This window comes from Pseudonaja textilis, chromosome Z (assembly GCF_049901715.1).
Source record: "Pseudonaja textilis isolate UNSWEBS1 chromosome Z, rPseTex1.2, whole genome shotgun sequence".
Classification (NCBI taxonomy): domain Eukaryota; kingdom Metazoa; phylum Chordata; class Lepidosauria; order Squamata; family Elapidae; genus Pseudonaja; species Pseudonaja textilis.
This window is the reverse complement of record NC_142008.1, coordinates 49,199,514-49,221,386: the sequence shown is the minus strand read 5'-3', so window position 1 is coordinate 49,221,386 and position 21,873 is coordinate 49,199,514. Positions and strand designations below refer to the sequence as shown.

Below are 21,873 nucleotides of genomic sequence, written 5' to 3'. Positions count from 1 at the left end.
CGTTTCCCAATCAATCAACTAGAAGGAACTTCTGAAAACTTACCAAAACGTATCAAAAGGAATCCTTTATTGAGATGAGACAATTCATGTAGGGGTTAAAAGCAGCATCTAAGGTCTCTCAGGTATGCAGAGATAGATAAGGGAGTTTAAAACCCATCCCCTTATCTTGATGTGTATTTAGTAAAACAAAGAGCCAACATGTTAATTCCCCCCCACCCCCTTTTTAGAACAATCTTTTTCAGAATTTCCCATGGCATACCTAATTCCCCCACCCCCTTTTTAGAACTATCTTTTCCAGAGTTTCCCAGGACACATCTCACTGTGGAATTTTTATGGTCTCTTCATCTCCTGGCTGTCTCTCTCAGAGGTGATAGGTTCTGGCCATCTGGGTTTCATCCCTCCATTGTATCATGTGTAGGTTATACAAATTCAATATAAGATTAAATATATTCAGGTTACATCAAGGATTTCTTTATCAGTCTCCCCCTCCCTTTTCTTCTTTCATTGAAGAAATGACAGATACGTATATCTGACACTAGCACAAACTTAATTCCCAGATAGCTTCCCGTCTTCAGGGCAGCCATTAAAGACAGCCACTTACTCCTGTCTTTGAGGGGAGTATACCTAGTCAGGAAGGGGAGATGTGGCTCCCCTCGACCCAGCTGGTGGTCTCCTCCTCTTTCCCCATCCCTCTGAGATGGATCCTGTTCTGTTTGGGACCCCTCCAACAGGACAAATATGGATCAAAGCCACACACAATCATGGTCTCAGTCCATTACCGATGGAAGCACCACCCAGGCTTATTTCATTATTGATGTAATTCAGTAACAGAAGATTATTTATTTACCTATGTATGTTATTCAGAAAGCAGCACAAATTAATAAATTCCACAGGTTTTCGGAAAGTGTCATATTAGAAATGACTGATTGATGGTAGCTGATGCTATATTTATGCACTTCATTAAAAATAAGGGAAAAAAGACTTCCTTGTGCAAAAAAGAGGAACTATCATGAGTTGATTCTCATTTAAAAAATGAGACACACTGAATAACTTTAATATATTCATGCCACATATTGAAGTGCTGCAGATTTTTCATAATTATGTTCATTTATAATTACATTTGTGTGAATTCTCTGGAGGAAAACTGAATTAATTAACCACCTGGCTTTACTTACTATATGTAAAGAAACAATTTAAGACTTTGTTCACCATTGTTGGCAAATATATTAACTCTTAAATAACACTAAAGATTTGCTCTATTTCCTCTGCTTTTAAAGAGTCAGATTTATTGTTCTATTGAAAAGATCTCAAATCTCATAGACTTTAGAGATCATTTGGGAACTCTGTGAACCTCTGCAGATTTTTTGGGATTCATCACTGAGTCAAGTCAATAATTAAAAATACCCATGAACGTGCAACTTTTGTGCACTACTTTATTAATGTGAAAGTTGTAGGTATAGGGCATTTCAGGTGTACTATTTTTCTAGTTGTTTTGAAATTGAATCCAACTTTTCCAAGGAATGCAACATAGATTGACCTAAGCTTTTATAGTTGTTAAATATGAGAACCAATGTAAAACAAAGAATCATTTTGTTTGGTAGTCATTTTTGATGAAGCACATATAGTGATAGAGCATGAAGGTGCAGAGGTCAACAATATGATTAAGCTTCTGGACCATTTGGACGTTTCTTGCTTTTATTCTGAATGCCTGTGAGGAAAAGGGCCCACTCATTTTTGAGTATTTCTGCTTTTAAAATACTGTACAGATGATAAATTCCATATTCTGAGGAAAGTCTTTACATGCTATTCTTGTTTTATATAAAATATGTGTGCATGTTTTCATGACAAAGGGGAAATTTTATATCCCAGCGATTAAAAAATGAAGAAAAAAAACATAGAAGTTTTGGCCAATAAGTTCTTGTGATCATATTATAATAACTATTTTTCAGAATCAGGAGTATCACTTTGAAATGATAAGAAAGATTTTGAGTCTGGTAGATGATCATGAGCAGGAAGAAATAAAGATTATTTGATTTGATTTGAAAAACTTCCTAATGTTTCATGATAAGTCTTTCATTAACTATTACATATAGTCTTAGCTTTCTCATGAGACTTAACACATCCTGTTTCTTTAATATGTCTGTGAACAGGACAGTGGTGGGATTCAAATTTTTTTACTACCATTTCTTTGGGTGTGGCTTGGTGGATGTGGCAGGGGAAGGATACTGTAAAATCTCCAGTCAGAGGTGGTATTTGCCGGTTCTCTGAACTACTCAAAACTCCCACTACCAATTTGCAGAACTGGTCAGAACCTGTTGAATACTACCTCTGGAACAGGATCCCTTGCCAGGTTTTTTTATTGACTTGTAGAAAATATATTTAAAATTATTCCAAGCTTTTTTGAGGCATAGCTGATTAATGTTTTTGTTACCTCAGTTTCAGATATGGAGTACATGTACTCCTTCATCAGGAAATATTTTCTCAAGAAAGTATGATCAGCATAGCTAATTTGCTGACTGAAAAAAAAAAGGAAAAATGGATTAAGTTATTTAAATTATGTCCTCACCAGAGACACTATTCCAGTTCAAGTGCAGAATTAGATCTGCTTAAGATTTTATTAATTACCAAACTATTGAATTCATTTCCTAATTTACCCCCTTGAATGTGTTTTCTAAAATTATTGACTTCAATATTTTAGTTATTTCAGCCCACTTAGTTTTAATTCAGCTGGTACTGACTAGTTTGTCTTTTCAAATTACTTTGATTTTGATAGTTCTGTTTGAAATAAGACTAAATTCAAATAAAATCCAATGTGATATTTCTAATTGAAAATGTTTCTACAAACATTTTCATGAATCCATGAATTTGTCATGAACCCAGAATACCTTATCAATGACAATGATATAATATATGTAGTCAGTAGAAGACTTACTAAAGTCAACAATGGACTGCTTTAATATCTGTCACCTAATCTGATTAAAGTTATGAAAGAGAAATAGAAGGAAATAGAATAGATGGAAAGATAATAAAGAGGATTTTCATTCAACAAAACTATTTTTCACATATCTTGCTTTTTTACATAGTGTCACTACTCAGTGAAGAAGGCAGCTTCCTTTTTGGGAATTGGCACACAAAATGTTTACTTTGTCAAAAGTGATGACAGGTAAGGATTCTTCACATTGAATTGATTAAATCCATTTTACCATGCAGTATTACTGTAAACAATTACCTGTTGAACATAACTGAAAAGTTTTACATCTGTGTCCTATAGAGGTAAGATGATTCCTGAGGAACTGGAGAAACAAGTCCAACAGGCAAGGAATGAGGTGAGAAGGGGAAAGTATGAAAGAGTCTACATGTGAATTTTGAGAATGCTAATCCTTTGGGCACTTTGCTTGGAAATGCGCAGAAATGGGAGTAAATGCAAGATAAAGCAGGAAAGTACACACATGGGATAATGTTTTCAGTCTACAGATTGGTCAGTGGAGCTGTGCATATCATCTAGAGCAGTGGTCCCCAACCTTTTTTGTGCCGCGGCCCGGTACCGGCATCATAAAATCATCCACGGCCCGGTACCGGCATCAGCACGCATAGCAAGGCGAGCCGAGCGACCGGCCAGCCAGCCGTCCCCTGCTTCTCCCCGCCACTTTCAACTCCTCCTTTGTACCTGTGTCGATGGGCTTCGCGACGGCTTCGGGACGGTCACTCGGCTCACCTTGCCATGTGTGCTGAAAGAATCCTCACACCTTAGTTTTGTTTGAAGCCACCACCCCCTCGATGAAACTAAGGCGCGAGGATTCTTTCAGCACCCAAACGCCACTTTCTACCCGGAAAAGCTCACCGGAAGCACTTTTTCATCAAAACAAGATGGCGGCGCCCAGCAAACCGGCGGCCCGGTAGAAATTGTTCCACAGACCGGTACCGGTCTGGGGACCGGTGGTTGGGGACCCCGATTTAGAGTTTTGGTTTGCTTTGAAGTATGCCTTCAAAATTTCTGTACTACATAATGTAACCTTCCCCCTTTTACATAGTGAAAGTGCTTTACATTGTATCACTCAACACTTTTAATAGCTGAAACGGTTGAAGAAGGATGCTGTCTCCGATGCATATAATGCTTTAGCAATACGGTTTGGATTATTCCTATAGTAGGCCTTGTCAAGGTAAAGTATCTCTACTTTGCATAGATCTGTTGCAGTAAGTCACATTTTCAAATGCTTTGATTTGCAGAAGATCAAAATGTTGGATATGTTTACAGTATGGTAGAGGTTTCAGAACATCAAAGATCCTTATGTTCTATCCCAATGACTATTGTCCATCCCAGTTCATTTTTGAGGTCTATCGATGTTATTTATAGGAAGAAAGCATAGATTTTTGTTTTAGCTTTTTATTTTATTGTAATCCATAATTATAAGGGGGGGAGGTGACCCTGAATTATTCTAGTTCCTCTCTTTCACTCTTGGTATTATTTTCTTATTTCAATAGAGTCTCAAATTGGCATTGAAAATGGTCAATATTGCAGCTCTAAACTTTTCTCATTGCTTATTTCACTGCCAGTGTCAAAATAAGGAATATCTTGCTTATTCTGTGCTTTAAGATTGTTGAGAATACCTGCTTTAACGGTGTTCATTATTTGATCAGAGATTTCATCCAATTTGAACAGAAAAAAAAAACAAGCTACCTATTTTTGAAAAGCAAACCAGTCTTGTATTAAATAACTATTCTATTCATTGTCTTAAGAAAATATCAATGAAATTTTTATTATTTTAAATGAAAATAATTGCAGGGGTGTTCTGTGTTTTTTTAAAATAATAATCATCCATAATGAAAATTAACTTGAAATAGAAACTATAAGAAGTTGAAATATTATTTTATCTCACTGTTTTACATCTAGCATTGGGGCAAGTAATATTTATTGTGTTGCTTAATAGATTATAGGAAAGTCTGCATTTCTATCATTTTCACCAGTTAACCATATGAAGGTATCACAATAGAAACAACTGGAAGTCCCAAGTTACTCGAAAATGACATAATGTCTATATACCAATAGAAATATAGACATAAGAAATATATTGTTTTTAAACATTTCAGAGTTTTGTGGTCTGGAGAACTGGATACAATCACAGATCAGTTTCAAACTGCTTAAGGAAGCAAAAATACAAAGCTGGTTTCATGTTTTTTTTAAATTCATAAGAGATTAGTTTGACCTAACATGAAGTGTGGAGACAAGAAAGGGAGTGGAATTTTCTAATATACAGGATGTCTTTTTTCTTCCCACACTTGATTTGTTATTTATTTGTAAATAACAACTTTTTACTCCTTTTAACAATTGCAAAGCTGTGTGCAGTTCAATTAAACTAAAAATAAATCACTTGGTTTTAAAACATTTATAATTAAAATTGGATAAGTCTACCAGCTTCTCACATGAATAGAATCATATAATTGGAAAGGACTCTTTAGGACATCAAATCCAACTCTGTAATCAACACAGGAATTCAAATTGAAGTGTTCTCTACCATCCGTTGGACCTAACTAGGCATTTCTTTCTCTCCTAATGTTTAGTCAGAATTTGCTTTCCTGTAATTTAAACCTGTAATCCCATGTCATACATTCTGGAATAATGGAAGGATATATGTATGCACACATATCAATCTGTGTGTCAAAAATAGCATCATATCTTGTCTGTTTTAACGTCTCCCTTCAATGGATTCGGTTGTTGACTGTCTTCTGTGGTAGAAGAATAGATATGAAAGTATTCTTCAGCATCCTCAAGGCTAAATATTTCCAATGTCTTTAATCTTCTTCTGGGGAGTTAGTTTCTTAGTCATTTTCATTGCATTTCTGTGAACTTCTTCCAATTTTTCAAAATCCTTTTTAATGTGGGATTCCCAGAACTAGGCACAATATTCAGAGTGGGCTTTGACCAATACAGAATAAAAATAAACTATAATTTCTTATTATCATTTACATTCCTAATTATATTTCTATAATTACATATTAACCTATTGTTTATGCAGCCTAAAATTATATTGCTGTTTTAAAAGAAATTTCCCCTGGCAGACTCATATTCAGCTTGTAATAAACTACTGTTTCAAAGTCATTTCCCAATTTTATTACCAAGCTAATTTGACTCATTCTGTACCCATGTATTTGATTTTTATTTCCTAAAGCTATTTCTTTTTTCTATGAAGATTAATTTGAATTTAATTTCTGTCCAGCAAATTTTCGTGATGTGTATTCTTATTATGGTTTGTTGTACCATCAACCAGATATTTAGATTGGGTTTGGCAATTTTGTCCACCTATTGAGTCCTTCTCAAGGACCTGAAATGAGATGTTATTTAATAATATTAAAAATATTATCAGAAGATGTAAACTGTTCCAAGTAAAGGGGTCTTTTACAGTTGACTGATGGTGATTTTTCAGTGCTGACGGTATTCAACTGATGCTCAGGATGTTTGGAATTGCACTCAAGGCAGCTATTACTATCTTTGTTTTCTTTTGTCACAGTTCTACTTCTATTTTATTCTTTCTGAATACCATCCAAGATTCTTTTTTTTTTTTTAATAAAAGTTTTATTTAAGTTTTCACAAAACATACAAATACAAATAAAATATCTTTTTTTGAGAACAGCGTGGCCCCGGGTTATCACTTCTCCATACAGACAAAAACTCAATACATATTTATCTTATACATTCTAATCCATATCTTATAACTATTTTTGCAATTTTTTTCAATAGCTTTTCCCTTCCTTTACTTCCTATAGCCTTATTTTAAATTATCTCATTCCTTTCTTAATTCAATTACATATCTTTTCCTAATTTTTAAAATCTTTCTAATCAATGTTTTTATACTTTTGTCTGTCCTGTTTACAATTTCATATTATCTTTTCTCATAAAACAAATTTTCCCCTGTAATTACTAGACTGGAGTGTAAGACCTTTGTATCTTTTTTCAAATCTTATATAAAAATTTAAGTTACACCTTTACAGTTATAACATTCATTTTCTAACCTCTATTTTATAACACATACCTATTTTCAATTGAATTCTGCTTGGTACATTCCCTTAAAAATACACACTAAATTCTTAAAAGAAAAAAGTATATATGTATATATATCTGAGTATATATGTATAACAATAGTAAATGGAATAATTATTCTATTCAAGTACAGCTCTGCCATTAATATTAATAACAATCTTTTACATTTCTATTTCTTTTAACAAACATTACCTAATAATATCAGTTGTCATTTACTTTAATCATCTATATTTCATATTTTACTTATTACTGCCTTTAAATAAAAAAACCAAACAATAGTTATTAACAGTAGTCAATAAAGTTATTATTCTTATTCAAGTTCATCTTGTCAACTGATAAAAATCTTCCATGTTTCTTTTCAGTTTTTTTTAATTGTTCTTTTTAAATCATTGGGAGCCTTATTATCTTTACAAACAAATATTCCACTACACATCAATAGTATTTTTTTCTATCACTTTAATCATCTAACATATTTTCTAACCCTTTTCTATTTCTAATATAACAATGCTATCCCATGCACCCTTGCAGAATCCTCTCAAGTTAAATTTTAACTATTGCCTCTGTGTCTGTTAAATAGGTTTATACCTTTAATTCTTGTACACTTTTCCTGTACCGCTATATCTTGTTTCTGTCCTTTGTAGCTTCTTTTCCTTTCCCTCTTCCCTCTCTTCTTCTCCCTCCCCTTTTTATTCCCTTTTCTATCTTCTTCTTCTTCTTCTTCTTCTTTTTCTTCAGCATTTGTCTCGCGCTCGGGCGAGGTCCGCTAAATTCCCTTTTCTATCTGATTCTGTGATCCTCCCTTCTGCTTCTTCCTGATATTATGATTACTTTTCAAATTACTCTTTTTTTTGGTTGTTGCTTCAGCGCTTAAGTTTTTAACTCCCTTTCCCCCCTTTCCCTTTTTTACCCCACTTAAAATTGCTTGGTCATTAAAGATGACTTCTTCGTTGTCCTGCCCTTCTTGTTCTGCCAGCGTTTCTTGTTGTTTTTCATAGTTCAAGATCTCCATTTCTAAAAATTGAAATATGAAGCCAAACGATCCTCTTCCATCTTGTGCTTCTTTTTGTTCTTTAAGTCTCATTTTTAACTCTTCAAGGATTGATGCCATTTTAAAAAAATTTAAACAACCCCTAATTGATTTTATTTTATTTCATTAGGATCCTCCGTCCAAAGTTCTAGGAATCATCCAATAATCCAAAACTGTTTCTTGCTTCTTTTCTCACTTTGTCTTTCCAGGGGCTTTGTTATCTTGTAACAAAGTTTCAGCTACAATGTATCTTTTGCAAGCCTTGTTAAAATTCCATTATCAACTTTTTTTAAGTTCCAGGTGGTCTCCTCCATTTTCCAGATTCCACCCTCTTTTTTCTTTTTTCCCTCCACTGCTTTCTTTCTTTTTTTAAAAAAAGTTTTTAAATTATCCAAGAATCTTTATCCCTTTGACACTTTATTTTCAGCTAGAAATAGCCTATTAATGTCAAAGTGGATTAGTATCAATTTCTTATTCAAATCTCTTCTTCTTAATGTTCCAAGTCAGTTAAAACTGTCAATGTTAGAGGGAAAAAAGCCAATTGCGTTTCCTTTCCTTTTCTCTTTTGCAGCTTAAAATCTTTTTTAGGAATAGTATTAGTCTTTAAAATTCAGGTTCCAGGTACCTTAAATAGATGTTCTCTGTTCAATCCGGTCAGTCAAACTTTCTCCTTTCAACTTCCTCCTGCACAATCTTGTCCGGTCGGGTTCTTCTTTGAGGTGGCTATTTCTGACCACCACTGCAATCGCCTTTGGGAAAGGGAGTAATGGCCAGCCGAAGAGGAGAGATGTGGCTCTCCTCAACCCTGCTGATGGCTCCCCCTTCTTCACCACCTCTACGGAATGGCTTCAGCCCTGAATCCGGGTGGCTCGGGGCACTCCAGCGGCAAGCACAGATCAAAACCACGGACGATCATGATTTCAGTCCATCGCCGAAGAAGCCCAAATCGGAAGTTCCCATCCAAGATTCTTTCTTTATGGTACCTAATGTATTGATAACCTATGGGAACACTGTGGTCAGTTTATGCCATAATCTTTCAACCTTAATTTTCAGATTGTGATACATTGTGATATTTTCCAAATCTATGTCTTCTATTCAACTATTTCCTGGTATTGCCACATCAATATTCACAGTCTCTTGATTTCCAACCACAGTCAAAACTGATGTGTTCTCAACCAAGATTTTATCAGTTTATATTTGGAAATCCCATAATACTTTAACTTGCTGTAGACTGTATTGGTTCCAGTCTATTTAAAGTCCATTCATTAACAATGCAGGAACCTAAAATGTCATAGTTATTTAATGTAGCTTAGCATTTGTCTTTTACAAGTAAATAGTATATCAATCTGTAAACCATAGTTCTATTTTCATTTGATTATGTCTTCTCTTTGAAAGGGCATGGTATGTTCATGCTGCAAGTTGATTTTTGTTTTGTTTGAAGGAACATGGTGATTTGATCATGGCATAGTGGAATTTTAACAAAGTGTGAGTCTCCTTGGCATCTGTGTAGAAATAAATGCAAATTGTTTTTCCATGTGCAACTCTCACAGATTCTTTAGCAAGATTCATTTTAAAAAGGATGGAATTACAAGAATTCCACCAACTAAACGGTTTTTCTTCTACAACCAATATATCCCAAAGTACATGAGAGCAACCTTTATCATTTTCTTTAAAAAAAACCTCCTTTTCTCTGGGTGGGTAAACAAAAAAATTTATGGATTACAAATGAGTTTGCAGATTGATTAGGAGTAAGAAAATAATGTGTGTATTATTTTATAATGTGTGTATCAATCTTGGATTAACCTCCAATTAAAGAAAGAAGTGGCTTGCTTTGGATTTAAGGACCAAGACATTATCGGTCTGTGAAAGAGCTGGTAGTAGATCTTTGACATTCTAGTATTTAAGTAATCCAGGCTTCAGATATGTAATTTTAAGAATCATCTCTTTGGAGAGAAGCTGGCTGTTAATATTATTTTTGCGAAAATGTTGATTTCTCTAGGGTTCCACACCATTTTTTGTCAGTGCTACAGCGGGTACCACCGTTTTGGGAGCATTTGATCCTTTGAATGATATTGCTGACATATGTGAAAAACACAATCTTTGGCTGCATGTTGATGTAAGTTAATTTTAATAACAGTGGATTTTTTTTCATTTATTCTCATACTTCTTTTTCTCGCAGAAATATTTTCACATTCATTAGGATGCTGAAAGAGTTGGGCAATATTTTCTGATAAAATTAATGGAGAGCACTGTTTTGGTGGAAATATAATGACTTTAGGCAAAGCTGTCCAATGTGTAAAAATTTCCATCCCAAGAATTTTATCAGCTTCCTTACTTTAATTATTTATAAATGTTTCATATTTTGTGAAAGATTATGTTGGCTTTAGCATTTTTCTAATATAGCCTTTTTAAAACAGACACCTATCAACTATGCTTGAAGACAGAATTTCTTTTGATGCCAGTTTACATTCAACTACATTTAACCATACAAAAGCTTTTCTAATCTGGGGAAATCCCTCTTCCTCCCATTCTTCTTTTTTCCATCTTTCTTCTTTCTTTCAAAAAAAAAATAATAATAATTCTAAGATTTTAGCAACCCCACGTTTTCACCAAAGGTTGCAATTTGTTATAGTGATTGAAGTTGGTCATTTCTTTATTTGTTATTTACATTTATAAAAACAACTTGTTTTTATACTGCTCTAATCAATCAACCAACTCTGGTAATGATACAAGGTAAAATAAACAACCCATAATACAATTAATGTTATTCTGTGTTTTAAACAATGCTTATTTACAGGTACTAGGAAGGTATTATTCAAGATTGCCAATGAAGTGGGAGGGAGAGATTGTCCTTGAGCAGCACAGATTCTCTTATTATCTCATATGCACAAATAGAAAGAAAAAGAAAAGAAATAACTGATCCTCTATTTCCATCTACAAGGCAGCTTATAAAAACTGAAAAGAATTCATAAAGCACACAAGGGATTTGCATGTAGCGCCTCTTCAGTATGAACTCTTGTCAATGTCACCTGTTTCTCTTCTGCCTGAGCTATTGTGTTGGTAGGAACCGTTTCCAGTTTGATCATTTGTTTCTTCTTCTTAGGAGAAGAATGTCTGCTGTTAATGAAGTAATGAACATGGTTAAAATCTCCAAACTATGTTCTCAGAAGCCAAACACAAGGCTGATTAATTGGATCACTGATCTTAGCCCACTGTGGCAATTATTAGAGATGTCATTATCCTACTGTTTAATGGGGATTGAGTTATTTCAGATGATTATCTAGAATTATTCTTAGATTTCAATAACAGCTATTTTCATTTATGAAAACTCTATGGAATTGTTTTTGGTTAGTGTTTCCAGAGTCTAAACTGGTTGGGTACATTTCCACTTACACAGGAGAATGATTGAAAAATCATTCCCTGCATACAATTTATGTTAATTTGTGGAAATCAAAGTAAGCGAGATTAATGTATAAAGGTTTTATGAAATAGATCCTATTATACACTGCTCAAAAAAATAAAGGGAACACTTAAACAACACAATGTAACTCCAAGTCAATCATACTTCTGTGAAATCAAACTGTCCACTTAGGTAGCAATACTGATTGACAATCAATTTCAATGCTGTTGTGCAAATGGAATAGACAACAGGTGGAAAGCATAGGCAGTTAGCAAGACATCCCCAATAAAGGAGTGGTTCTGCAGGTGGTGATCACAGACCACTTCTCAGTTCCTATGCTTTCTGGCTGATGGTTTGGTCACTTTTGAATGCTGGTGGTGCTTTCACTCTAGTAGTAGCATGAGACGGAGTCTACAACCCACACAAATGGCTCAGGTAGTGCAGCTCATCCAGGATGGCACATCAATGCGACCTATGGCAAGAAGGTTTGCTGTGTCTGTCAGCGTAGTGTCCAGAGCATGGAGGCGCTACCAGGAGACAGGCCAGTACATCAGGAGATGTGGAGGAGGCCATAGGAGGGCAACAACCCAGCATCAGGACTGCTACCTCCGCCTTTGTGCAAGGAGGGACAGGAGGAGCACTGCCAGAGTCCTGCAAAATGATTCCAGTGGGCCACAAATGTGCATGTGGCTGCTCAAATGGTCAGAAACAGATTCCATGAGGGTGGTATGAGGGCCCGACGTCCACAGGTGGGGGTTGTACTTACAGCCCAACATCGTGCAGGATGTTTGGCATTTGCCAGAGAACACCAAGATTGGCAAATTCGCCACTGGTGCCCTGTGCTCTTCATAGATGAAAGCAGGTTCACACTAACTACATGTGACAGACGTGACAGGGTGTGGAGATGCCATGGAGAACGTTCTGCTGCCTGAAACATCCTCCAGCATGACCGGTTTGGCAGTGGGTCAGTAATGGTGTGGGGTGGCATTTCTTTAGGGAGCCGCACTGCCCTCCATGTGCTCGCCAGAGGTAGCCTGACTGCGATTAGGTACCAAGATGAGATCCTAAGACCCCTTGTGAGACCATATGCTGGTGCGGTTGGCCCTACCTAATGCACGATAATGCTAGACCTCATGTGGCTGGAGTGTGTCAGCAGTTCCTGCAAGACGAAGGCATTGATGCTATGGACTGGCCCGCCCGTTCCCCAGACCTGAATCCAATTGAGCACATCTGGGACATCATGTCTTGCTCCATCTACCAACACCACATTGTACCACAGACTGTCCAGGAGTTGGGGGATGCTTTAGTTCAGGTGTGGGAGGAGATCCCTCAGGAGACCACCCACCACCTCATCAGGAGCATGCCCAGGCATTGTAGGGAGGTCATACAGGCACATGGAGGCCACACACACTACTAAGCCTCATTTTGACTTGTTTTAAGGACATTACATCAAAGTTGGATCAGCCTGTAGTGTTTTTTTCCACTTTAATTTTGAGCGTAACTCCAAATCCAGACCTCCATGGGTTGCTCAGTTTGATTTCCATTGATAATTTTTGTGTGATTTTGTTGTCAGCACATTCAACTATGTAATGAACGAAGTATTTAATATGAATATTTCATTCATTCAGATCTAGGATGTCTTATTTTTGTATTCCCTTTATTTTTTGAGCAGTATATTTGCTGTTCAGTAAGTTTCTGCTTTTCTTGTTGGTGAATTATCAGAAAAAAATAAGATGTTCATATTCAGAATGTATTATCCCTTGTTTACTTGATAATAATTATTTTAAAGTCTCTTTGTTTATTTTGATTTAATCATTAAGAGAAACTAAAAATTCCTAGTATTGTATTTCAAGCTAGCTATTGATATAGCTGTGATAGAGATAGTGTGTTATTATCAGCAAATAAGAAAGCAACTCTCTCCATTTCCTCTATAACTGTTATAAAGACTTATCCAAAGTTAAACATACAAAAATATGGAAAATGCTTTACAGGTACAAGCTGTAAGCTACCTCCACTGTAATTTATTATTCTTCCATTCTAGCTTTCAGAGAAGAAGCTAGATAAAATGTGCTAAATCTGTAATGGCTAAAGACAGATTCAAATCACCAATAGGATGTTATTTATCATCTTAGTCCATTTTAAACAAAATGTCAGCACAACTTATTAACTGAACAATATCATTTGAATGGACTCTATATAATCCACACTAAATTCAGCAGAATTTTTTCTAGATGTTATAGAATTGTAAATTAGTTTTTACTGAAATTTATATTTGTATTTCTATATTTACCATGCATTTTAGGCAGCAGGCAATTTAGGTATGATAAAAAGTTGTGTTGTTTTTTTCTTGGTACTTGACAGAGATACTAATGTTGGAAAATGACATCATGTGAGACTATATCTTTAAGAGATAGAAACCTCTGGCTTGCCAGATGTTGTTAAATGACAACTATAATTTCCTTTGCCATTGGGTTTTGTCACTCAACAACTTTTTGTAGGATCAAAATGCTTCTTGCTCTATTTTAAGATTTCTGTCAGAAAATATGATTGTTCTTAGAAACTTGTTCATAAAGATATAACGTTTATTCACGCAGAAATTTAAAATAGTTTCTCCTCTTCCAAAATTTTAACATTTTTAATCCATTCTCCTGATCTACATCCCTACAATTCTTGGATTTCCTTACCTTGGCCATGTTGCAAGTCTCCTTGTAGTTTAGCTCTTTTTTATCTTTAACCGTAACCTCTTCCTGTTAATTTACATAATTTGTCATGTAAAGATTCCTTCTAGTTCCATGCATTCTTTCTCTTTCCTAGTTTCTTGTTTACAGATTATTAGCACCAAATTCCTATTTGATGATGGTTGTGGTGCATTGATGATGTTACCTAGTTTTCATTAATAATAAAATGTCTCAATATAACAAACAAGTTCAAGAACAGCAAAGAGCCTTCTTAGTATCAGTCTATTTTTTTATTTCTTTGTCTGTCTGTCTATCTGTCTGTTGTCTATCGTCTATCTACATATACTTTCCCCATACCCACACATAGGTACAAACAATTATTCATTCTTTCTGTACCCAATGCTTATAATCCCACTACTAGAAGTTGTATTATCAGTTCTGCTTCATTCCCAGATTGTTGCAGATCTATTGTTGGGAGAAATATGTTGACTCTATAAACTGCTTAGAGAGTGCTGTAAAAGCACTGTGAAGCAGTATATAAGTCTAAGTACTATTGCTATTGCTATTCTCTTTCAATTCTTTAGAACATATTTTTATTCAGTTTTCAGACTTTCTATTGTATCCCATCAACTATTTTCTATCTAAACTCATCTTTCTTTTCATTTGCATGTTCTCAATGTTTTTCTAATTCTGGCAACTGGAACTTGCATGCATATTCATGATATCAAAGCCATTTCATTTTAAGTTTGTATAGGAAACTTGTAGTCTTGTATAAGAAACCTAATATTTCCTCAGTTTTTAAAAAAACATCAGGCTAAATAAAAGAACTTTTTTCCATGTCTGAATTTATGCCATCTAAAAAAGGATAAAATTTTCAGAATGCATTGGAAACATTGTTATAGTGAAAATTGGTTGTTGATTGGCATAACATTTAGTGAGTATTCTTTCTCTCTAAGATCACCACCAGTTTGTATGACACCAAAACACATGAATAATTACAAATCATTTTTGAAGAATTTATAGGTTATGGGGCACTTAATAGCTTTTCTCTAGCATTTCTTAGAATTGTGAATGTGACAGACAAAGAATTTTCTTCTGGGATGGCATTTTGAAATCATGGCCTGTCCATCCATTCATGTGTTAAATAAATGTATCATTGCCATTGTTTTCTTAGGATTGCCATTTATAAGAGCAATGAATATAAATATAAAATATTTATCTAGCTTAATCTTTTGAATATGCTGCAAGTGAAAAATTAAGAGATTCAAACCAGTATATTATAGAAGATTCAAACCAGTATATTATAGAAGATTCAAACCGGTATATTGTAGAAATATTGTATTTGAGGACAGGGGAAACTTTTTTAAAAGTTTAAGTCTACATTCAATCAAAGAAACTCACTTGTGTCAGTTGCTATCTCTCAGCCTACCTTATAACTTTTAATGAATGATTTTTCTCCACAGGCATCATGGGGAGGCTCAGCTTTACTGTCAAGGAGGCATCGCAAGCTTCTTCATGGCATCCACAGGTATATCCATTTTAATTGAAAATTTAATAGTTTATGAATCAAATTTTATACATTTTGCTATTTTAAGTTGGAGCAACTTTGCAATCTGTTGTATGAGAATTTCAGGGTCTATAGCAGTGACTTCTGACATTACTGAAAAGAGTGGGGCTTAAGCTTCTGACTCTTCCCTCCCCTTATTTTATTTTTATTATTTATTTATTTATTTATTCATTTATTAAATATGCCGCTTGTCTCATGGTTTGAAGCAACTGAGTAGTTCAGGAATGTCAAATTCAAGGCCCACGAACTGGATCTGGCCTGTGGGATGCTTAGATCTGGGCTCTGGACACAGCAAAGGCCTACAGTGCCACTGTCAGTGAAAATGGAGCTCTGGAAACCCTTGCGAGTTCTGTGCCAGCCCAACCCCCCGAGGTTAAATACATCCCTGATGCAGCATCAGTGAAATCAAGATTGACATCCCTGGAGTTTGTAAAAAGAAAAAGGATTAATATATTTATTTGACTGCTTATGTGTGTCAGAAACCCCACAGTCTTGTGATCAAATATTAATGTTTTCTAACTGAATTTCACTGCTGTGTTGGTCTTTAGATTCTCCCTTTGTTGAATTAGAAATGAGCTGCTTCCCGTTTTGTTTGATCTATGTGCCTTTCCTTATACATATCAATGGCACAAACATTGCTGCCATATCTTCATTACATGGAGAGATTTTTTTCATCAGGAATGACTGAGGTTATGGAACTCTTGCATTGGTCTCTATTTCATGTCCTGCTCATGAATCAGATAGGCCTAAATCCTCTGTGTATTGGGATTAAAATTGTATTTCTTCCCTTATTACAGTTCCAGTGGCAGTCTCCAATGACATATAAAAGCTATTAGGCTTTGTTATCCATTATATTGGGGAAGAAAGGTTGGTGATTTAGCAGCAACACGAAAGAGAGGAAAAGAGTGACGAGAAGGATTAGTAATGGGAATAGCAAATTTCAGTTTGTATGTTTTTTTCCTCCCAACTCAAGGATGGATGGCATACACTTCAAGTCAGCAATGAAGACAGATTTCTGTTTAAATTATCTATATGTATATTTTTGCATATACTTTAAAATGAAGGCAGTATGAAATGAAATATGAATTTTTTTATTTTTAATTAATTAATATTTTTAATTTTAATTTTCTCATTAAAAGTTTTCTTCTTACATTTCTTACGTTTATAGGTCCACTTCTGTTGCATGGAATCCTCATAAGATGCTTATGGCAGGAATCCAATGTTGTGCACTTCTGGTGAAAGACAGTTCTGTAAGTCCACTTTATTCTGCTACAATAAAAAAGAGAGAGCAAAAGTTCCTCCATTAACATTGTAAGTACATAGTATAATACAGCAGGAATGTACAAAGAAATTATTTCTGCGGTTGCCTATAAATTAAAAGTTTAGTTTTCTTAATAGCTTATATATGTAGCTTATATTTCATACATTACACACACATATACAGAAATTGATTACAAATTGAAAGGTCTGTAGGCAAAGTCAGTGGGGAAGCCAGATTCATTTAACATGTTATTAAGTTAACAATTGCAGCGATTCATTTAACAACTTTGGCAAGAAAGTTTGTAAAATGGGGCAAATACTTACACCAGTGCCATGGTCTTTAAAAACTAATAGTGTTTTTTCTAAAATGATAATTTGGCTACTCAAACAACTACACAATTCAACTTTAAATCCTGTCCCTCTCTTTTGAAGAATATTGGTGTTGCTGAATTTGTGGTTCCATGATGTCTTTTTTACCTATTTTAAAACAATTTCATTTTGTTTCTAAAGATACTAAGTTATGCAATATTAGCTATTTTTGTTATATGCTAGAATTTAATATGTTGTCCTGAACACTGTAAAGATTTTTAATTCTGTTTCATTTTGTTTTACATCTAAAACAGGACTTGCTTAAGAGATGTTACTCTGCCAATGCCTCATATTTGTTCCAACAAGACAAATTTTATGACATCAGCTATGACACAGGTGATAAATCCATCCAGTGTAGCAGAAGAGCAGATGCATTTAAATTCTGGATGACATGGAAAGCTCTGGGGACAACTGGCCTTGAAGAAAGAGTAAACAGAGCCCTTGCTTTAGTCAGGTATGATCTTTCATTGATAAAAGTTTTTGACACACTACTTAAAATATCAAATTGGGTGAGGTTGGGATAACTCCTATAAGGAGTTGAAAATTGGAAATATAGTTCAAATGTACTTAGAATAAAACCTTGGTTTTTTCAATTGAAGAACAAACATTCTCACATTTTCCTTCTGTTTTCCCTCATATAAATATATTTGAGAAGTTAAATTATGTTTTGCATTATCTTGCTTTTTTCTGTTTGTGATTTTCAATGGATATTTTAACTTTTGATTTATTTTATCTATTGAAAACACTGTCTTATAACAAACTCTAGGTAACCCTGACAACAGTTAACCATCAGGAGTCCTTGTAGATTAAGGCGGTGTATAAATAAGAAAAAAATTCTAGCAAAGTTGATATTGTGCTACGTTCAAACCAAGGAAAACTGTTATATAAATGTCATGTTCGGGTGTTTAGTGGTAAGAAATGCAGACAACACAGTTCAATGTGGAACTTTATATCTTGCAAACCAACAATTATATAAAGAAAACTAAGTAAGTGCTACTGTGGTTTAACCCTCCATCCTTAAATGCTTAGATCTATCCCTCCCCAGCGGTCATACCCCTTGGACCCTGCTCCTGGACCCCATCCCATATATTCCTCACCCGCTATGCACCACCCATTCGTCTACTACATTTCTGCAGTGTTACAGCTGCTCGTAAAGTTTCCAGCAAGCTCCCTGCACCTGCACATGGTCCGCCATTCTGGCACTGCCACTCAGCTGTTCTACCGCATATCTGCTGTGGGGGATGCCTGTGGCTCAACTGATTGTCCGAGATGGTCCCATAGTGGTGGTGGGCTTCCAGCAGGTTCCCATTCTGCCACGGCTCAGCTGAGAGATATGCTTTCGGCAGGCTTCCTGTTGCATTGGGTGTGCTGCTTCTCATCTGCACGGAGCAATGACGGTTCCTCCCAACCCAAATGGCAGCCTCAGGATGGCATAGCCATGGCTGGCTGAGATGTGGCCCTTCCTATCATAAGGACGACACCTGAAAGGCAAAGGAAGCCATGAGACGTCTCTTGGCTGCAACCCCCCCTCCACCTGGTTTGCAGAAGTTTTGTCGGTGAAACCTTTTCACTAACCAAGATGCCCTTATATCTCCACTCCTCAACCAGGAGGCATCTGACAGGGGATATCCTTTCCATTGTACTAAATACTGTAGTACCCCACTATGCCTTCAGCAGCCTAAGATCTGTGTGACTTTGTAGTGAAGCTCCCCTCCCACTTGGATGGGCCAGGGCACCTGGCTTGCCCCCCCCCCATATGTTTGCCATCCTCACAGGCCATAGCAGCCTGCTATGGAAAACTGAGTGGATTTTACCTAACAGCCGAGGGAGTGAACACCTAGCCCTAACTATAACTAGATTGATAAACCTCACAATGGGGAATGGCCCAAGAATTTTGGGGCTAGCTTTTGGCAAGGTACCTTGAGATTGAGGTACTTAGTGGATAGATACACTTGCTCCCTGACTTGGAATGGGACTTGTGGACTATGCTTCCTATCTGCGTGAATTTTGTAGGCGTCTGCCTCATTCTATAAGGTTCCCCTCATGTCTTAGTAAAAACATAGTTTTTAATCTTCCAGTTCAGTACCTTATAACAAAATATTGAATTATGGCACAGAAAGTAAAAGCATTGGAGTGATTTTATTAGAAACAGATTAGTATGGACTAATATAGTTTTTTATTCAATAATATTTCTAATACATTTGAAAAACACATCAAAATATTTTTAAAAAGCTTAATATACATTTGATTGTATCAGCAAAATTTTTATTAGAATATTACTGAAAATGACAATATTCCTGCTATTCCATAACAGTGTTCAAACTTGTCAGATCCATGTTTCTGCCATTCTTCAATGGAAGAAGTGGGGGGAGTTGGTACAACTAATCCTTTTTGATGTAACCTGAATATATTAAATCCTATATTGATTCTGTATAACTTGCATATGATATATAACTGGAGGAGTGTAGCCAGATGTCCAGAAACTCCTGGGAACTCTGCTTAGATATGTTCCCAGAGAAGGGGAGGGGGGAATTAACATGTTGGTTCTTTGTTTGACTAAATCCACATCTGAATAAGGGGAGGGGTTCTAACTTCCTTTATCTATGACTGTACGCCTGGGGATATCTTAGACTCTGCTTTGTCTAGTGTTGAGATAAAATCCCTTTCAATAAAGGATTCCTTTTGAAACACCTGGTCTTCAGAAGTTCGTTCTTTTCAATTGAAGGGAAAAAGTCCAATGGTTATTTAATGTTATTTGGCTAGTAATGAGTTAAACAGAAGTAATGGGTTTCATATAAGTAACAAATTAATTACATCTAAAACAATATTAGCTGTATTTAATATTGGTGTATTGTTTAAGTTATAATCTTTTATTAAAGTCCCAGTTACTGGTAGATTCAATAGGCTTTTTTTTAAAAAAAGAATAATACTGTATAATTTTCAAAAAGCATATGCAAGAATTATTTTAGAAAAAGTGCCCACCTTTTTAAATTTTTTGCCTAAAAGCCACTTGCCAGTCTCTGTAGAGATAACATTATATATGACTAATGCTATAATTGTTATAAGGAATTATATTCACTACATTCCCTCTAAACCTTGGCTTTTTCAAAAGCTAGTTTATAGGATAATTATTAGTGATGTAGCAACACAATAATGCACCTTACACTTAAACATTCTCTAAAAGAAGTGTCAACATTTTGCTAAGAATTGGAAAGATCATGCAATTTTTTGTGCTAAATGACCTTCAGTTAAAATTATTATTGTTATTACAATATGTGTGTCAGTAAGCAAAACTTAGAGCTCATGTTATGTGTAAGAAAAACAAAGCACTCCATTTTAACAAATGTTCCCATTTATTCTGTTTTAGAAACTAGATAAGGGAAAATCTTCAAAGAGAACTTGTCAGTTAATAACATTGGTAACTTTAAAATGAAATGCTATTGGTGAATTGCTTAATGTTAGATTATAAACAGAAACTCATTATGATGCTTATTTCTTGAAATACATTTAAATGTTACTAGATTATTACTACATCTTACTAGATTGTTGCTACTTGTGGTTGGTCTTCCTCTTATTCTTCTGTAATAGCGATAATAGCTATGTTATTATCTTCAGTGGTGTTTTGTTTCTGTTTCAGAACACCAAAGAAATTCTAAGGCTGTATTTCTCATACTTGTTAGCTTTAAGGGATATGTTGATGGGGGAATTTTGGATTTGAAATCCTACAGTTGCAATATTTGAGAAATACTGTTCTAAAGCAAAAAAAAAAGTATTATATAACGAATATAATCTAATTTAAATATGAAGTTCTTCCCTTCCCTTCTGCCTTTTGGTGATAGAAAGAAAAAGTAAGTTTCCTATAAATATACGTATCGCTGTTTATATGTATCATAGTGATGATTTAGTTCAACATGTTCTATTGCAGAGGTGATATTCAGCAGGTTCTGACCAGTTCTGAAGAACCGGTAGCGGAAATTTTGAGTAGTTCGGAGAACCAGCAATACCACCTCTGACTGGCCCCACCCCGTTCTATTCTCTGTCTCCCAAGTCCCACCTGATCAGCTGGGTCTTCTTTTGTTGCCCTGCACAGGAGAATGGAGCTGGAAAGCAGGATAATGGGGTGGGGAGGGAATGGGATTTTGCAGTAATCTTCTCCCAGGAGTTGGAAGGGATGGAGATTTTACAGTATCCTTCCCCTTGCCACGTCCATCAAGCCATACCCACCAAGCCACACCCATAGAACCAGTAATAAAAAATTTAAATCCCACCACTGTTCTATTTTAATTGTAAAATATAGTCTCTTTTTCATGCTTTCTGTTGTATAAAGAAAAGGAGCTCTCTCTATTAAAATTCCTACACACTTACATATGTTTATAAGAAATTATACTGTAGTTCATTCCTCTCAAGCTCTGCAATTTCTTTTTGCCAATCAAAGCAGCAACATCATCCCAAAGTTTCTAATACTTTATTGTCTTCCCTGAGTATCTATAAGTGATTTGTTTGAAAAATGTTCAAGAATTATAATTGAATAACAGA

At 35.3% G+C, this 21,873-nt stretch overlaps 1 protein-coding gene across 2 annotated transcripts in view; it reads left to right on the top strand.

Moving 5' to 3' along the window:
• Window positions 1-21,873, top strand: part of GADL1 (GAD like acidic amino acid decarboxylase 1) — a 92,273-nt gene that overhangs the window by 23,587 nt on the left and 46,813 nt on the right. For both annotated transcript variants that reach the window (XM_087916794.1, XM_087916795.1), the window contains 6 exons: window positions 3,084-3,163; window positions 3,272-3,326; window positions 10,063-10,179; window positions 15,605-15,669; window positions 16,877-16,958; window positions 17,592-17,791. In XM_087916794.1, coding sequence (XP_087772920.1) covers window positions 3,084-3,163; window positions 3,272-3,326; window positions 10,063-10,179; window positions 15,605-15,669; window positions 16,877-16,958; window positions 17,592-17,791 — 599 coding nt within the window. The remainder of the gene's footprint in view (window positions 1-3,083; window positions 3,164-3,271; window positions 3,327-10,062; window positions 10,180-15,604; window positions 15,670-16,876; window positions 16,959-17,591; window positions 17,792-21,873) is intronic.